The sequence below is a fragment of the Theropithecus gelada genome, chromosome 1 (genome assembly GCF_003255815.1).
Source record: "Theropithecus gelada isolate Dixy chromosome 1, Tgel_1.0, whole genome shotgun sequence".
Lineage (NCBI taxonomy): Eukaryota > Metazoa > Chordata > Mammalia > Primates > Cercopithecidae > Theropithecus > Theropithecus gelada.
In genome coordinates, this window is record NC_037668.1 from 36,489,761 (window position 1) to 36,507,549 (window position 17,789).

The following is a 17,789-nucleotide window of genomic DNA, read 5'->3' on the forward strand; positions in this document are numbered from 1 at the left end:
ACTCTTCCTTCCAGTAGCTTGTTTTCTACATATCCCTTTAAGTTTTATGAACTTATTTATGGGGTTGTTTGTCTTTCTCAATAAAACGTCAACTCCGTGGGTGGCAGGGACTTTGGTCCACTCTTCTATCCCCTGGGATTCCAAGCGTCCCTACCCAGATCTGCACGCAATAAATGCTGAACGAATGCAGTCTGACAAAACCCACCTTCGGAGTCGAGAGCAAGTCAACCTAGCGTACCGCTTGGAAGGATAAGGTGGTTTATTCAACACCTAACATGAACACTCACCCACTTCACTTTTCCCCGCTTCCTTTGCATACAATGTCATTCATCCAACAAATACTGAGTATTTTTTCTGTACCAGGCAGCAGAGAGGGGCGGCACTCTGCACTGTACCTTTCATTTCTGACGTGTTGAGATACAATCTAAACTGAGCTTTCAGACTTTTTTTTTAAAGGGCTTTACACCTTCCTTTTCTGAAAGAGTGTCTTTCACATTTGTCTTCCTCCACTTGCCAAATGAATCTAATTTTAGGAAGTCCAGAGAAGTGTTTTAAGTTCCAGCATCAAAATTCTGTTTCTGGACCGGTGCGGTGGCTCACGCCAGTAATTCCAACATTTTGGGAGACCGAGGCCAGCAGATCACTGGAGCTCAGGCGTTTGAAACCAGCCTGGCCAACACAGACCAGCGTTACCAAAAATACAAAAATTAGTCAGGTGTGGTGGCCGCACCTGTAGTTCCAGCTACTCGGGAGGCTGAAGCAGGAGACTGGCTTGAGCCCAGAAGAGGGAGGTTACAGCGAGCCGAGATCGCGCCACTGCACTATAGCCTGGGCCACAGAGCAAAACTCTTGTCTAAAAAGAAAAAAAATCTGTTTCTAAAAATCGGGTGGGCTTTTACCAGGGCTGCTTTACGGCCTGGTTCCTCCAAGTCCACCCGACTCACCTAAAGAGTTAGCGAAGGATGGGGGCGGTTGGGGTGGGCTCGGTAGGTCACGGGCGGTGAAAACCGTGGGAACCCAGGAAGACGCCCAAAGCACGACGAGATCCGCTGCCAGCAGCCAGCCCCACCCTGGACTCCTTCCCACACCCGCTCGGGCAGCGGGGAGCCACCTACAAACTCCAGGACCCGACCCCAGAGAACTGGCCCGGGCCGCCCCTGCCCGCCCCCAGTCCCCGCCTCTCCCTCCCCCTTCTGCCCGCCCTCGACCCCCCCGCCCCTGCCTCCGCCCCCCACGTCTCTCGACTCCCCCGCTCCCATCTGCCCCAAGTCCCCGCCTCTCGCCCCCATGCGTCCCCCTTTCCAGCCTCCCCCTGACCCCGACTCAAGCACCGCCCGCCCCCGCCTCTCGCCTCTCGCCCTTCGCCCCTCTCTGCCCCCGCCTCTCACTCCCCTCTCCTTCCCCGCCCGCCTCTCACGTGGAGGTTGGGCCGGACCCGCCCCGCCCCCCAAGCCCGGGTCCCGCCCCCGCGTGGCTGGCAGCTTCCTGGCCCTATCATTTCTGCGCTTGCTTTAGCGGCTGCGCCCCGGCGCCGTGCCAGGGGGCCGGACACTCCAGTCGCGCGGCACAGGCCTGAGGCCTCTCAGGGCCACCCCGCCCCCTGTCCGCGCGCCGGCCTGCCGGGATTGGCCGAGGACGGCCTCCGCCCGAGCCCGCACATTATGTAACGCGCCCCGGGGGCCCCCGCCCCCTCGCCCTGGCTTATATAACCCGGGCGCCCCGGCTCGCGTCCCGCCCCAGGGCCAATGGAGGCCCGCGGAGTCGGCCCCAACAGCCAATCGCGCGGCCCGGGGGCGGGGCCGGTCACGCGGCGGCGGGGGGCGCGGCGCCGGCTGCTGCCCGGCACGCGGCGGGCCTCGAGACTGCGCGCGGGCGGCCCAGAGGGCGAGCTGCTGCGCGCGGGGCCGAGGGCGGGGGCAGCCGGTGAGTGCGCGGCCGGGCGGGAGTTCTCAGCACCCGCGTGCGGCAGAGGAGCCAAGCGAGTGCGGCCCTCAGTACCGGGGGCTCCCGGAGCGTGGCGCTTCCGAGCCGCCCGCCTCCACAGGCCCCAGCCCTCGGCGTGCGGGAAAGTTGGGGCAGGGGTGAGGACCGCGCGGTCGGGGCGCCCCAGCCAGCTGGGCCGCTGGCGTCGGACTGTCAGTTCCGCTTGTCCCTTATCACCCTTGTCTCCTCCCCACAGGCCGGACTTCTGAAAGTCGAACGAGCTCCGGGTTTTGGAAATGCTGGAGGGAGAAGCCCCTCGGAGATGAGCGTGACCCCCTGGCTCGTGGTGGCCGCCTCTTACGCCATGGCGCGGACCAGAGTGAGAAACCGGTGTCTGTTGCCGACTGCAAAGTGAGCGAGAAGAAAGCAGCGGGTTGTCCCAGCCCTACATGGAGCCCCGCGGAGACCTCGAGACGCCCCGCGGGGAACCTCCTGGCCCCGGGGGACGGGGGGCTGAGGACGAGGCCCTGGGCGAAGAATCGGGGGAGCGGTGGAGCCCCGAGTTCCATCTGCAAAGGAAATTGGCGGAGAGCAGCCACAGGTGACGCGCTGGCTTCAGGCCCAGGGCCCCATGCGTTCGTTGTCCTTCCCGGAGCAAGGAAAGGGGGACCTAAATCTTTTTATTGTTTTGTTTCTAAGTCCGGGGGAAAGTGTAGGGGGAGACTCGGGCAACGTAGGATGAAGTGATCTGGGATACTGAAGAAAATTACCGAAGAGTACCTGCAGAGAAAAGTGGTTACAAAAGTTAGCTGAGTTGGGACTCAGGTGGATTAAGGGAAAGTAAGTGGAGAATGTTTGTCATTCACCAGTTGCTTTGCCTGAAGTTCCCCACCTGGAGGAAGCGGGGTCACCAGCCTGTGGAGTGAATGATCTGATGCCAGTAGATTACTTAGAAACCTATCTAGTTTGCAGTTTGTGTTCCCTATAACCGCAAGATGCTGTTATCTTCATAGGTGTGAAGTTGTAATTTTTTTTTATCTTCCAGTGAACAGCAAGATCGAAACAGAGTTTCTGAAGAACTTATCATGGTTGTCCAAGAAATGAAAAAATACTTCCCCTCGGAGAGACGCAATAAACCAAGCACTCTAGATGCCCTCAACTATGCTCTCCGCTGTGTCCACAGCGTGCAAGGTAAACAAGCCAGAGAGAAATTCGATCCTACACATGCACCAGGACTCACACAAGCAGCCAGAGAAGTGATCAGTGGGGTCTTGGTCAGACAGATACTTTGAGCTTTTTCTGGTGCTTTATGGAAGATGAGCAAATCTATGCCAATTCCATTCGTGTCTTAATTTTTCACATGTGAAAGACCAGAAAAACTTTTATCTGTATAATAGTGTATAGTAACTATGCAATGTTTTGCTCATTTGTTGCAAGAGAGTAGAGTTTAGCATAAGCACATTTTGAAGGCTAACCTTTTAAAAAAACATTGTCTTCTATGGAAGTTACGGGGAAAAAAATGCATTCCACTAAATAGTTACCTTTGCATGCCATACACATACTTTTAAAATGTGGTAATGATATATTAGGAATTTATTAAACTAAAAATGAACCGTTGTAAACACTTTTCTTTTTCTCTCTGACATCTCAAGGGATTTCATTAAAGCCATATTCTCTTTAGCACAAACCTCAGTGCATCATATATGATATGTCCCTGAATGATGGAGTAGTTTCTGCTCCCCCCCCAAAAAAAATTGTGTATGCATCTGAAATTTTTTGTTAGTACCTTAAATATATCTTGCTCCCTGTGATCCAGAACATGCAGAATTCATAAAATCAACTCTTAAGTTTGCACAATTATCAGTAGTTTAGGTAAAAGCAGAAAATGATCTGTTTTTGAGAAAAATGCACCGAGGTGCTCTCATCCGAAAAAAATAATCCAGCTTGATAGTGATGAAAATGGTTTCCTAAAGATACTGTTGTCACTGGACTACCTGTTTATCTCCCTGTGTTTCTTAGCAAACGGTGAGTTTTTCCAGATTCTCAGTCAAAATGGAGCACCTCAGGCAGATGTGACCATGTACAGTCTTGAGGAGCTGGCCACTATTGCTTCAGAACACACTTCCAAAAACACAGTAAGAATTCATGCATTTTGCCGTATCAACCTGGGTGACTTTTCCTAAGGACCTGCTCTAGATGTAGGTTTTTAAGAAGAATTAACAACGTTTCAGCAACCACAATTTGAGAGAAGCAAAGGAGGAACTGCTAAAGAGGCATGGTGTAGCTTCACCCTTGCCAGAGAAAACATCCAAAAGCAAAAGCAGCCCATTCTGTGTGCTGTGCAGTTCAGTGACTTTGGTTATGAGGTGCTTCTAGCTCCTTAGCATTCCCGAGCTCTCTTGAATTAAGAGAAAGCAAAAATTACACTGCAGAGTAATTTCCTGCATCTTATTCTAATCTCCGAATTGTTAATTTCTATTTATATCATTCTTAGTTCCAATATCTACTACTTCAAGTTGTAACAACTGGATGTTATAGAACAGGTGAGTTGAGATGCTGTCATTTTTCATAAAATTTTGGAAGAGACCTTTAGTATATCTTTTTTTAATCTCTCTTCTTGGTTGACAGAGTAATTGAGCCTCATGTTTGGTTGATACGGTGGAGATTACTTACTTTTTTGTACAGACCTCAACGTAATTGTAACTTAAAGATTTTGTAATAGTGGAACATAAGCTATCCCTACTATTATAACAGTGCTTATTTTATGGACTGGTGTGTACATAGTACTGTAATAGGTGCTATGGAGATTTTTTTTAAATAGCTTAAGAAAATATTTGTCTTTTAAGATATTTAAAATAAAGCTAGAGAGGAAAGCATGCCAATGCTAGCAAACAAACTGCGGATTATAAGTAAGTTTCATTTATGTGTAATGGAAGAAATTAGAGCAGTGATGCTTATGTATTGGCGTTTGTCACAGACAGCTTCTTAAAGTAGGTGAATCTTCAGCGTGTCTTAAAGCGTAGAATCTGCGTTGATGATGAGAACACCGTCCACCCAGGTGTAAGGCACAGTTTGCAGAGGAAAAGTTATGTGCCATATGTATGTTTAGTCTGCATAAAATGATCTAGTATATTTTTTGGCATAGAAATCGAACCTTCAGTAGGTGAAGTGCAGGTCTTAGGAGAATATTTAAGAAGGATGTTGGAGAAAATTCTTAGAGGAGTTTTGTTGCATTCGTAGGTTGTGCCTGTGTATTTTAAGATATTGATCATGTTAGAGATCTAGAAGAAATTTACCTTTCAGGGAATATTGCTGGCGAGTACCTCAATATTTGCATTTATTTTAAATGTTTTTCATAGGATACCTTTGTGGCAGTATTTTCATTTCTGTCTGGAAGGTTAGTGCACGTTTCTGAACAGGCTGCTTTGATCCTGAATCGTAAGAAAGATGTCCTGGCGTCTTCTCACTTTGTTGACCTGCTTGCCCCTCAAGACGTGAGGGTATTCTATGCGCACACTGCCAGAGCTCAGCTTCCCTTCTGGAACAACTGGACCCAAAGAGGTAACAGGCCCAATGTTTAGATGTCTGTCTTTCCTCATCAAGATCAGTTTCATTCTTACAGGAATAGTACAGAAATTAACACATTATTTAGAACATGCAAACTATCTGTTTTTTCTTATTCCTGTTATAGAAAGTTATGGGATGAAAACAGCATTTTAAAACCTTCTGATAACATAAAGATTCAATGCATTTTTTTCCATTTTGTCAGGTCTGTTTCACAGATTATATGTCATAAGTATTATTTCATTACCAGCATATCGTATAGTGGTTTAGTTGCTCTGAAGGCTCTGTTTCCTTTAAGTTAAAATTAAATATTTTTCCTCTTTCATGATTTTCTTGTATGAGAGATTTTACTTTGGAGATAAAATTCGGATCATTAGGCTGGGCATGGTGCCTCACGCCTGTAATCCCAGCACTTTGAGAGGTTGAGGCGGGTGGATCACCTGAAGTCAGGAGTTCCAGACCAGCCTGGCCAACATGGTGAAACACCGTCTCTACTAAAAGTACAAAAATTAGCCGGGCATGGTAGTGCGTGCCTGTAATCCCAGCTACTCAGAGGGTTGAGGCACAAGAAGCGCTTGAACCTGGGAGGCAGAGGTTGCAATGAGGCAAGATCATACCATTGCACTCCAGCCTGGGTGACAAGAGTGAAACTCTGTTACTCTGTTTCTGTGAAAAAAAAAATTTTTTTTTCAGATCATTAGCTGTCTTACAGTTTTTCTTGCCCCTGAAAGTTATGAGTCTTATTACTTCGTTTTCCTTCTGGAATGCTTTTTTTCCTAATTCAAAGATACCTATTGCAATTTTCTTTGTGACATTTGGTCCTGTGGGATCTTAATTTCTTTCTTTTCAGTCATCCGTTATTATTTTATATTCTTTGTGAAGTGTCTCTTAAACAGCTTTAAATGTGTGTGTGTGTGTGTGTGTGTGTGTGTATATATATATATATCAGGTTTCTCTTTGATTCCAAGCCCTTCTCTCTAATTAAAAAAAAAATTCATTGTGGTGAAAACACATATGATTTACCATATGATATAGTTTGGCTGTGTCCCCACCCAAATCTCATGTTGAATTATAACTCCCACAATTCTCATGTGTCCTGGGAGGAACCCAGTGGGAGATAATTGCATCATGATGGCGTCTTTCCCATGCTGTTCTCATGATAGTGGATAAGTCTCATGAGATCTGATTGCTTTAAAAATGGGAATTTCCCTGCACAAGCTCGCTCTCTTTGCCTGCCACCATCCATGTAAGATGTGACTTGCCCCTCCTTGCCTTCCACCATGATTGTAAGACCTCCCCAGCCATGTGGAACTGTAAGTCCATTAAACCTCTTTCTTTTGTAAATTGCCCAGTCTTGGGTATGTCTTTATCAGCAGCATGCAAACGGACCTAATACACCATCTTAATCATTTTTAGGCATTCACTCCATTGCTGTGAAGGATATTTACGTTGTTGTGAAACAGATCTCCATAACTTTTTTATCTTCATATCTGAAATTCTACTATTTCTAATTTTTTACCCACTACTTCATTTAATGAAGGATAGCTTTACATGTTTCTTATTCCAATTATAGATTGCCCCATCTTTTAAAAATAGTTTTGCATAAGCTCTAGAAAACGTGTGTCATCCCTGCTTGCTTCTACCTCATCTCTTTTCCCGTTTTTCAAAAATATTGATTTTATTTCTCTTCCCGTTTCCTAAATATACATTTTCAACCTTTAATTGTCTGTATTTGTTTCTCTGCTTTTGTTAGCTGTTCATTCTGTAAACATTTGTTTAACAATTACTGTGGGTCAAGAACTAGTCCAGATGCAGATACAGCTGTGAACAGGACATACACAATATTGTCTGCCAGGTCTTTCCCATTTTTCCCCCAGGTATTTTTCCTTCAGCACTGCCTGTGTCTTTTCAACCTTTTCACTTTTGCTGATTACTGATTACTGGGATATTTCCTTTCTGTATTAGTCCATTCTTACGCTGCTATAAAGAACTACCTGAGACTGGGTAATTAATAAAGGAAAGAAGTTTAATTGACTCACAGTTCCACTTGACTGGGGAGGCCTCGCGAAACTTACAATCATGACAGAAGGGAAAGCAAACCTGTCTTTCTACACATGATGGCAGGAAGGAGAAGAATGGGAGCCGGGTGAAGCAGGAAGCCCCTTATAAAACCATCAGATCTCATGGGAACTTATGATCATGAGAATAGCATGGGGGAAACTGCCCCCATGATTCAATTATCTATCCCACCAGGTTCCTCCCAGCACACATGGAACTATAGTTCAAGATAAGATTTGGGTGAGACACAGCCAAACCATATCATTTTGCTCTTGAGCCCTCCCAGATCTCATGTCCTCACATTTCAAAACACAATCATGCTTTTCCAACAGTCCTCCAGTCTTAGCTCATTCCAGCATTAGCCCAAAAGTCCAAGTCCAAAGTATCATATGTGACAAGGCAAGTCCCTTTCACCTATGAGCCTGCAAAGTCCAAAGCGAGTTAGTTGCCTCCTAGATACAATAGAGGCACAGGCATTGGGTAAATACACTCATTTCAAATGGGAGAAATTGGCCAAAACAAAGGGGCTACAGGCCCCTTGCAAGTCTGAAATCTACTGAAGCGATAATTAAAGCTCCGAAATAATCTCCTTTGACTCCATGTCTCACATCCAGGTCATGCTGGTGCAAGAGGTGGGCTCCTGCAGCCTTGGGCAGCTCTGCCCCTGTGGCTTTGCAGGGTACAGCCTCCCTTATGGCTGGTTTCATGGGCTGGCATTGAGTGTCTGTGGCTTTTCTAGGCACGCAGTGCAAGCTTTCGGTGGATCTACCATTCTTGGATCTGAAGGATGGTGGCCCTGTTCTCACAGCTCCACTAGGGAGTCTCCCATTGAAGACTGTGAAGACTCCGAACCCAAATTTCCCTTACACATCTGTCTTAGCAGAGGTTCTCTATGAGGGCTCCACCCCTGTAGCAGACTTCTGCCTGGACATCCAGGCATTTCCATACATCCTCTGAAGTTTAGGCAGAGGTTTCCAAACCTCAGTTCTTGTCTTCTGCACACCTGCAGTACCAACACCATATGGAAGCTGCCAAGGAGTAGGCTTTCACTCTCTGAAGCTATAACCTGAGCTGTACCTTGGTCCCTTTTAGCCACGGCTGGAGCTGAAGCAGCTGGAATGGAGGGCACAATGTCCCAAGGTTGCACAGAGCAGTGGGGACCTGGACCAGGCCCAGAAAACCATTTTTTCCCTCCTAGGCCTCAGCCTGTGATGGGAGGGGCTGCTGTGAAGTCTCTGACATGTCCTGAAGACATTTTCCCCATTGACTTGGTGATTAACATTTGGCTTCTTGTTACTTATGCAAATTTCTGCAGCAGGCTTGAATTTCTCCCCAGAAAATGGGTTTTTCTTTTCCATCACAGCTTCAGGCTACAGATTTTCCAAGTTCTTATGCTCTGCTTCCTCTTGAATACTTTACCATTTAGAAATTTCTTCCATCAGATACCCTAAACCATCTCTCTCAAGTTTGAAGCTCCACAGATCTCTAGGACAGGGGCAAAAGTTGCCAGTCTCTTTGCATGGCAAAAGTGTCCTTTACTCCAGTCCCAACAAGTTCCTCATTTCTATCTGAGACCACCTCAGCCTGCATTTCATTGTCCATATCACTATCAGCATTTTGGTCAAAGCCATTCAACAAGTCTCTAGGAAGTTCCAGACTTTCCCACATTTTCTTGTCTTCTGAGCGCTCCAAACTGTTTCAGCCTGTTATCCAGTTCCAAAGTCACTTCCGTATTTTTGGGTATCTATGGCAGCACCCCACTCTGCAGTACAAGTTTACGGTATTAGTCCATTCTCATGCTGCTAATAAAGACATACCAAGACTGGGTAATTTATAAAGGAAAGAGTTTTAATTGACTCAGTTCAGCATGGCTGGGGAGTCCTCAGGAAACTTACAATCATGGCTGAAGGGGACATGTCCTTTACGTGGCAGCAGCAACGAGAAGTACCAAGCAAAAGGGAGAAAAGCCCCGTATAAAACCATCAGATCTCATGAGAACTCACTGTCACCAGAACAGGGTGAGGGCATCCACCCCCATGATTCAGTTACCTCCCACCACGTCCCTCCCTTGACATGTGGGGATTATGGGAACTACAATTCAAGGTGAGATTTGGGTGGGGATACAGCCAAACCATATCACTTTTTATGTAAAATATTAGTATGCCCTGAAATAATTCTTTTGGATCTCAGAATTCACTTATGCCATAAGGCATGATGTAATTCTAGTTTACTCTTTATATTGTACTTTTGTCTTACAAATCTCAAGGATTGGTACTCTTACTGAGAGCAGTTGGTTAACGCCACCCCCTTTCTAGGCTATGCCTGCGTTACCTCCTTCGATCCCTTTGAGCACACAGAACATCAAGAGAACTTAGGAAGCAATCCACTCAGCTGTTGTCAGCCTATGGTCCCATATTAGAATATGTTTTTGTTTAACATGTTTTGTACAAACCTCTTAGAAGGATCTGACCATTACTTCAGAGCACGCTTTTAGAAACAAGCATCACATATTTACAGCGTAGGAATGGAAATGCATCATGGGCTCATGTCTGCTGTCTTAGATCACGTAGTCTGGCTTTCAGTGGTCCAGGACTTCTAGTGAGTGCAGTTGGAGTTCAGGTGTCTGGTGTGATGAATAAGTGGTATAAGCAAACTGACCTCATAGTAAAGGCTGTTTTCTGTAGAAGATTATACCAATCTTCAGTGCTTTATTAATGCTTTCTGATTCTTCTATGATTGTTTCTTAGAAGTATGAAGACCTGGGCTGCTTATTCAATATTTTGGTTCTTTTGGATTCTCACTGTTTATGCTGCCTTCAGTGTATATTTTTTGAACATCTCACAGTTTTCCATGGTTCCTATAACTGGGGACTTCTTGTTTCAGTGAACAAAATGCCCAAAAGATATTCAGGAAGCTCTAATCAGAGGAAATAACATACAGTCAACAAACACTGGGCAGAAATTTCAGCCCCCTCATCTGCCTCTAAGGCAAATTTAGACATTTCTGAATTACCACCTCATAAATCAATAAAATTGATGCAGAAATCAACAGAATGGCTAGGAAATCATTGGCATGAGGGTTGTGAGAAAACACTAATAACACTCTGAAGATTGGTACAGTTTTCTGGAGGTTTATCTGTACACAATAAAGTCATAAAACGATTCTATCATTTAACCTAGGAACACAACTTTTTGAAATTTATCCAAGGAAAGAACTTAAAGAAAAAAAGAAAGTTATATATCATATAGCTAAAAAGCTGAAAATAGTCTGAATTCCCAATTTTTTAGAACGGTCCAGACTAGGGTGGGCGCAGTGGCTCACGCCTGTAATCCCAGCACTTTGGGAGGCCGAGGCGGGCAGATCACGAGGTCAGGAGATCGAGACCATCCTGGCTAACACGGTGAAACCCTGTCTCTACTACAAATACAAAAAATTAGGTGGGCATGGTGGCAGGCGCCTGTAGTCCCAGCTACTCAGGAGCCTGAGGCAGGAGAATGGCGTGAACCCAGGAGGCGGAGCTTGCAGTGAGCCGAGATCACACCACTGCGCTCCAGCCTGGACAACAGAGCGAGTCTCCGTCTCAAAAAAAAGAAAGGTCCAGACTATTACAATGGAATGGAATATTACCACCAGAATAATTATGTCCAAGGATCATTACATTGACCTTTGAGATAATGAACATGGGAAGTTTGGGAATTATGGAAAGTAATAAGAGGAAGAGATAAAACCGATTCTCACTGTTATACCTGAGGCTCACAGTTCCAGTACCAAAGCCAATACTAGTATTTCCCAATACTAGAATTGGGAAATACTAGGATGTGACTGGATCTCAAAATGAAGGAAGGGGGTTCCATTTTAATCAAGGAGACCTCTCTCTCTTTTTTAAAAAATAGTTTGTTGTTTGGTAATGGTACGACATTGTTTCACTGAGAAAGACTTGGCTAAGAGGGAGTGACTGACCAGGCATCTTTCTTTCTAGCAGCTCCACGGTATGAATGTGCTCCAGTGAAACCTTTTTTCTGCAGGATCCGGTAAGTATAGTGGCTCGTGGAAGCCAGAAACAGTGGATTATTTTGTAGTTAGTTTGATTCTTATGTATTCAGCTCATTTCTGTTACAAGATACAAAAAATAAGACTTGTTTCTTGCCACAAGGAGTTCGTTTTTGATTGAGAAGAGACATGCTCATGAGAAAACTAGATAAATAATGCAATAGGAGACCGGGCACAGTGGCTCACACCTGTAATCCCAGCCCTTTGGGAGGCAGAGGTGGGTGGATTACAAGGTCAAGAGGTCGTGACCATCCCTGGCTAACATGGTGAAACGGAGTCTCTACTAAAAATACAAAAATTAGCTAGGCGTGGTGGTGCACGCCTGTAGTCCCAGCTACTTGGGAGGCTGAGGCAGGATAATCACTTGAACCTGGGAGGTGGAGGTTGCAGTGAGCTGAGATGGCATCATTGCACTCCAGCCTGGTGACAGAGTGAGACTCTGTCTCAAAAATAATAATAATAATAATAATAATAATAATAATAATGCAATAGGAAAAAAGTCTAGGAAAATCTTAACTCTGGGAGCATACGTGTAAGAGTCACTAGATGTGAAGTACACTAAAATGACCGTTGTTTTGGGCTCTTTTTTGTTTGCTTTTTGTTTTTCAGTCACATTTAAAATTAATTTTTGAAATTTTTAATAGCTTTAAAGAAAGCAAGAGATTTATATTTGTGAGAAGGATTTAAAAGATCTAGAGACAGTGAACCAGAAGAAAATAGATGAAACTTTTAACAGTGGTTGATTGCTAGTGGAAATTACTACTGAATTTTTTTATCTTTTAAATTTGCTGCAATATATTATTAGTGTTCCCTTTATGTTACATACATAATATATGTAATACATATATATATTCTGTTACATATTATGTATATAAGATGACAATAACGTATTATGTTCTTTCATAATAAAAAGAGCAAGTATTTTAAAAGGACATCGTGATTGCTGGTTTTAGTATTGAAGTTACTAAACGCTCTAGATGTTTAGAGAGAAGAAAAACCCTCATGGTGAAATAGTCTAATATTTCAATACTCCATGGAATTGGGAGACTTGAACTCATAGGATCTGGATGCTTGGGAGGGACGGCCTGAGGAAGGGCGCAGCAGTGAGAGGAGCTGTGTTGTTCCAATGGGTCATTCACAAGTGAGTTGTATGAAGATCTTAGAACAGTTCCTGCCTCCTAATAAGTGCCATGTGTGTTTCCGAAATTAATAAATATTTTGGGGTGCTTTCTCTGAGCCAAGCACTTTGTCAGTGCTGGGATCCAGAGTTCTTGCCTCATGTACCTTAAATTCTGTGAGGAGGAGACCAATAATAAACACATATTCAAATGCCTATGTGTTGGCTCGTGATAAGTTGTACGTAGACAGCAAAGCAAAGAGCGGGAGTTCTGGGAAGTGGGAGATTGCTGTTGTATTCAGGGTGATCCAGGAACTCTTAGGAAGCCTAATTGGAAACAGCGACCAGAAGGAGGGCAGGGGGTGAGCCACACCAGTATCTGAGGGGTGGCAAGTGTCTGAGAAAGTGTGTTGCAGGCAGAGGGAGCAGCAGGCACAGAGGCCCTTGGGGTGGGCCATGCCTGGCCTGTGGGAGGAGTGACATGGAGCTGCTGTGGCCAGAGTGGTGGAAGGAGCAAGGATGGAAGAAGACAGGGAAGCACGGGCCACAGCACAGGGAGCTGTGACTTCTGCACGAAGTGTTTTATTTCAGTTTATCCCTTAATTATTTTCAAAATGTTTTTCTTTGGGAATTTTCAAACATAACACAAAAGAAGAAAAGATAATGTAATAAACTGCTACGGTCTCATCACCCAGCTTTTTAAGAATTTGAACCCTGGCCAGTCTGGTGTCATCTCTGCCAGCACCAATTCCTTAACCCCCTCTTCCCAAGTTACCAGGCAGCATAGCTCAGATCTCGTCTGATTTCCTCCGTCAATATTTCAGAGTGTCATTCTAAGAGAGAAAGTTCTCATTCATGTTTTAGGGCTCAAAATGGTCCCATCTTAGGCCAGTAGGAATCCTTTTGGGTTGGCCCCTGTACCCTTGTGAGAGTGCCCCATGGTCTTTGACAGCTTCCATTGTTTTAAGCACGAGATGCCCCAGACTCATTTTAGACATTCCTTAACCCAGACGTGGCCTCAGTCATTTCTTTAAGGATCCTGGTTCCTTGTGGTGGGAAATGGCATCCATGTTTGGAGGCCCAATCTGGATGATAGGGATGGTTGCTGCCACAGGGTTGTCATTGCTTCTAGGAATTTTCAGTGAACGGAGGTAGGAAGCATTCATTTCAGTTTCCTTTTTTTTTTTTCTTTTTTTTTTTTGTGACAGGATCTCACTGTGTCCCCCCAAGCTGGAGTGCAGTGGCACAATCTCTGTTCACTGCAACCTCTGCCTCCTGGGTTCCAACAATTCTCCTACCTCAGCCTCCCGAGTAGCTGGGACTACAGGCATGCAGCACCACAGCTAATTTTTGTATTTATTGTAGAGACAGGGTTTCTCCATGTTGGCCAGGCTGGTCTTGAACTCCTGACCTCAAGTGATCCAACCTCCTTGACCTCCCAGAGTGTTGGGATTACAGGCGTGAGCCACCGTGCCTGGCCCAGAAACGGTTTCCATTATGAAAGGCTGGTGTTGGCTGCAGTGTTGAAGAGACTTTGGGGGGGGAAGAGGGGAGGCAGGGAGGGGAGTTGGAGGCTGTTACAGAGGTACAGGGTATAGGCCAGCATGCCGGGGGAGGTAGAAATAGTTGTATATTCTGGATATTTTTTATATTTGATCTTAGCCAAAAGGCTGAGAAGAGATATTCTGGATATTTTTTAAGAGCTAATTACCAGAATTGTATTAATGGGTTATATTTGGAGTGAGTGTGAAATAAGAGTCAAGGATAACACCAGGAGTTTTGGGCTGGAGTTACCATTTATTGAGGCAGACGAAATTCTAGGAAAAGCAACTTCCTGGAGGAGGAGGGAAAGAATGTGGTGCTTAGTTTTAGATAAGCTAAGTTTGAGATACCTGTTGAATATCTAAGTTGAGACTCTATGAGAGTCTGGAGTTAAGGAAAACTTCCAGGCTAGAGGTAGATATTTGGGTCATCAGCATGTAAATGGTATTTAAAACCCTTGGGCTGGATGAACCTGAAAAATGCATTCGCGGATGTGGAGGGAAGCCGGAAGGCGTGAGCATGGATGTGGGTCAGCAGCACCGGGACACAGCTCACTTCCCGATGATTCTCTTTTCTTGGTGAAATGGGAAGCAAGGTCATCAGTTGAGGGTGCAGAGTGGAAGAAGATTCTGGAGTGTGTGGGAGAAGAGAAAGAGCAAGGTGGGGCCGAGTGCGGTGGCTCACACCTGTAATCTCAGCACTTCGGGAGGCCGGGGCAGGTGGATCACCTGAGGTCAGGAGTTTGAGACCAGCCTGACCAACATTTGAAACCCCATCTCTACTAAAAATACAAAAATCACCTGGGCGTGGTGGCGCACACCTGTAATCCCAGCTACTCAGGAGGCTGGGTACTCCTGGGTAGGAGGTGGGGGTTGCAGTGAGCCGAGATTGTGCCGTTGCGTTCCAGCCTGGGCAATAGAGCAAGACTCTTGTCTTTTAAAAAAAAAAAAAAGTGAGGGAGAAGTAGGAACAGACTAGAGAATCTCTGGCAGCACTAAAGACCCCCTTAGGATTGGCAGTCACACCTTTACGTGCTGGCAAGAGAGTAAACAAGTGTTTGGTAAAAGTTGGGGAGTGTGAATTCAGTCTTGGGCTTTTTGACTTCTAGGTGAAGTGGCATCTCCCAGTAGAAGCGTCTGCTGGGCAGCTGTGATCTTTGAGGTGATCAGTCAGAGCCGCCCCTGCCGAGAGGTTCTTTGTGAGGAGTGGAAAGGAGCGCACCCTCTGGGCCAGGGACAGGGCTTGCTGAGCTTGGTTTTAGCCTCAACTTTTTCTTTCCTTCTCAGCCAAATGCCTTTATGGATGGAGCGCCTGACCTCATGCAAGGGCCCTCATCACTGAAGCTGGAGACGAAATTGGTTCTTAGAGAGTGTAGAAAGGGACGACTGAGAACTAGCCCCAGGGCATCATTGCAGGGGACCCTGTTTTCTCTCTTGTGACACCTGATGTAGATATGTGAGATGAGACGATTGTGCTTGTCCCTCTTCATAGCAGAAGGGGAAAAGTCAAACTGGGAATTCAGTGCATAGAGGCTAGGAGAAAAGTCATGAAACCACTAATTCTGTTTTTACACTCACAGTAATCTAAGCCAGCTCTTTACACAACCTCTTACTTGTTGAATAATATAGAAAATTTAAGCTACCATATTCTTTCTTTTGAAAACAAACATGTTTAAACATTTTAGATGTGGGTCTGTCTCTCTTGGAAATTACCAATAAAACGTTTCTCCCAGCCTTGTGTTGCCATGGGCCAGTAGCGTGCATCAGGACCAGCACTAATATCTTTAATCTCCTCAGTGGAGGTGAAGACAGAAAGCAAGAGAAGCGTCACTCCCCATTCCGGATCATCCCCTATCTGATTTATGTACATCGCCCTGGCCAGCCAGAATCGGAATCGGAACCTTGCTGTCTCACTGTGGTTGAAAAGATTCACTCTGGTTATGAAGGTAAATCAGTAGATAAGATGCAGAGATGTCAGCAATCAGATAGGAACATGGGAAAGTCTGTTTACGTCAGTCATAGAACAACAGAAGAGCTCTTGGGTCTCCAATTTGACCCTTAACCTCTTCAGGCGTTTGAAGCTGGTTTTCATTGATGTGTCTGTTTACTGACTTTTGGCTTCTTGTATGTCATTGCCTTCATGGTCAGCATGGCTGAACAAATGGTCTCAGCACAGGATTTGGTGACAGTTACAGTCTTCTAGTCCTCCCTCTGCTGGTGACCTTTTGCTTGTGCAGTGTGGCCTTTTGCTTGTGTTGTGTGAAATAAGTGCTGAAATTGTTTCCCAGAGAGGCTACAAGAGTGATTTTGTTTTTGAAGTGTTTTGAAACTCCCTGAGTAAAACGTATATTTTATCTTTTACGAGCAGAACTATGTTTTTAAATGAATATATCATGCATATATCAATACATAGGCAGTTTCCATGTATTACTGAAAAGTCAGTTCAGATGTAAAATGACATATGCTTTCCTACAAATTACCATCCTATGTAACAGTCATACAATAAAAACCACAGGGCTTATGAGAAAAATGGGTTTAGGAGCACAAAACTCAAAAAGTTGCATATTAAAAATAAGACAAATGGAACAAAAATGATAATCATTTCATACCTGTTAAATGATTAGGAAATATACAAACACTACAATAAATATGGGTCATAGCACAGGATGGACTGAGGTAGCAGGTAGATGTTTGAGGTGTGTATGCATGTTTTTGTGTATTCTTTTTTTGTTGTTGTTTTGCTTTGTTTTGAGACAGGGTTTTGCTCTGTCACTCAGGCTGGAGTGCAGTGTATGATCATGGTTCATTGCAGCCTCAGACTCCCGGGCTTAAGTGATCCTCCCACCCCAGCCTCCAGGGTAGTTAGGACCACAGGCACGCACCATCACGCCCAACTAATCTTATTTATTTTTGTACAGACAGGGTCACACTATGTTGCCCAGGCTGGTCTCGAACTCCTGGGCTCTAGTGATCCTCCTGCCTTGGCCTCCTAAAGTGCTGGGATTATAGATATCAGCCATCACACTTGTTTTTGTGTTATTTGTAAGTGGTTCCTTTCAACTGGATGCTGTTTTCTGCATTCACTTAAGGTTTCTTGAAAATAAAATAGTGTACAAGCAAATGAGATATTAGCACTTGCTCAGATTGTTCCCTAATATATCAATCACTTATTTTTTTTTTTTTTCTTGAGTCTTGCTCTGCTCCTCAGGCTGGAGTGCAGTGGCGCGATCTCGGTTCACTGCAACCTCTGCCTCCCAGGTTCAAGCAATTTTCATGCTTCAGCCTCCTGAGTAGCTGGGATTACAGGCGCCCACCACCACACCCTGCTAATTTTTGTATTGTTAGTAGAGGCAGGGTTTTACCATGTTGGCCAGGCTGCTCTCAAATTCCTGACCTCAAGTAATCGGCCTGCCTCGGCCTCCCAAAGTGCTGGGATTACAGGCGTGAGCCACCAAGCCTGGCCACGCTTCATTATTAAAGCAAGCATTAGAATAGAACTGACCATACTAATTTTATTACAATAAGAATATCCATAT

The 17,789-nt window shown here is 45.1% G+C and overlaps 1 protein-coding gene across 1 annotated transcript in view; it reads left to right on the forward strand.

Annotated features, from left to right (window-relative positions):
• Positions 1–1,866: 1,866 nt before the first annotated feature.
• PER3 (period circadian regulator 3) overlaps positions 1,867–17,789 on the forward strand; it is a 62,498-nt gene continuing 46,575 nt past the window's right edge. Inside the window, exons 1-7 of the mRNA XM_025355841.1 lie at positions 1,867–1,923; positions 2,180–2,524; positions 2,969–3,114; positions 3,943–4,058; positions 5,283–5,484; positions 11,525–11,576; positions 16,051–16,199. Of these exons, the coding sequence (XP_025211626.1) occupies positions 2,373–2,524; positions 2,969–3,114; positions 3,943–4,058; positions 5,283–5,484; positions 11,525–11,576; positions 16,051–16,199 (817 nt within the window). The 5' untranslated portion in view covers positions 1,867–1,923; positions 2,180–2,372. The remainder of the gene's footprint in view (positions 1,924–2,179; positions 2,525–2,968; positions 3,115–3,942; positions 4,059–5,282; positions 5,485–11,524; positions 11,577–16,050; positions 16,200–17,789) is intronic.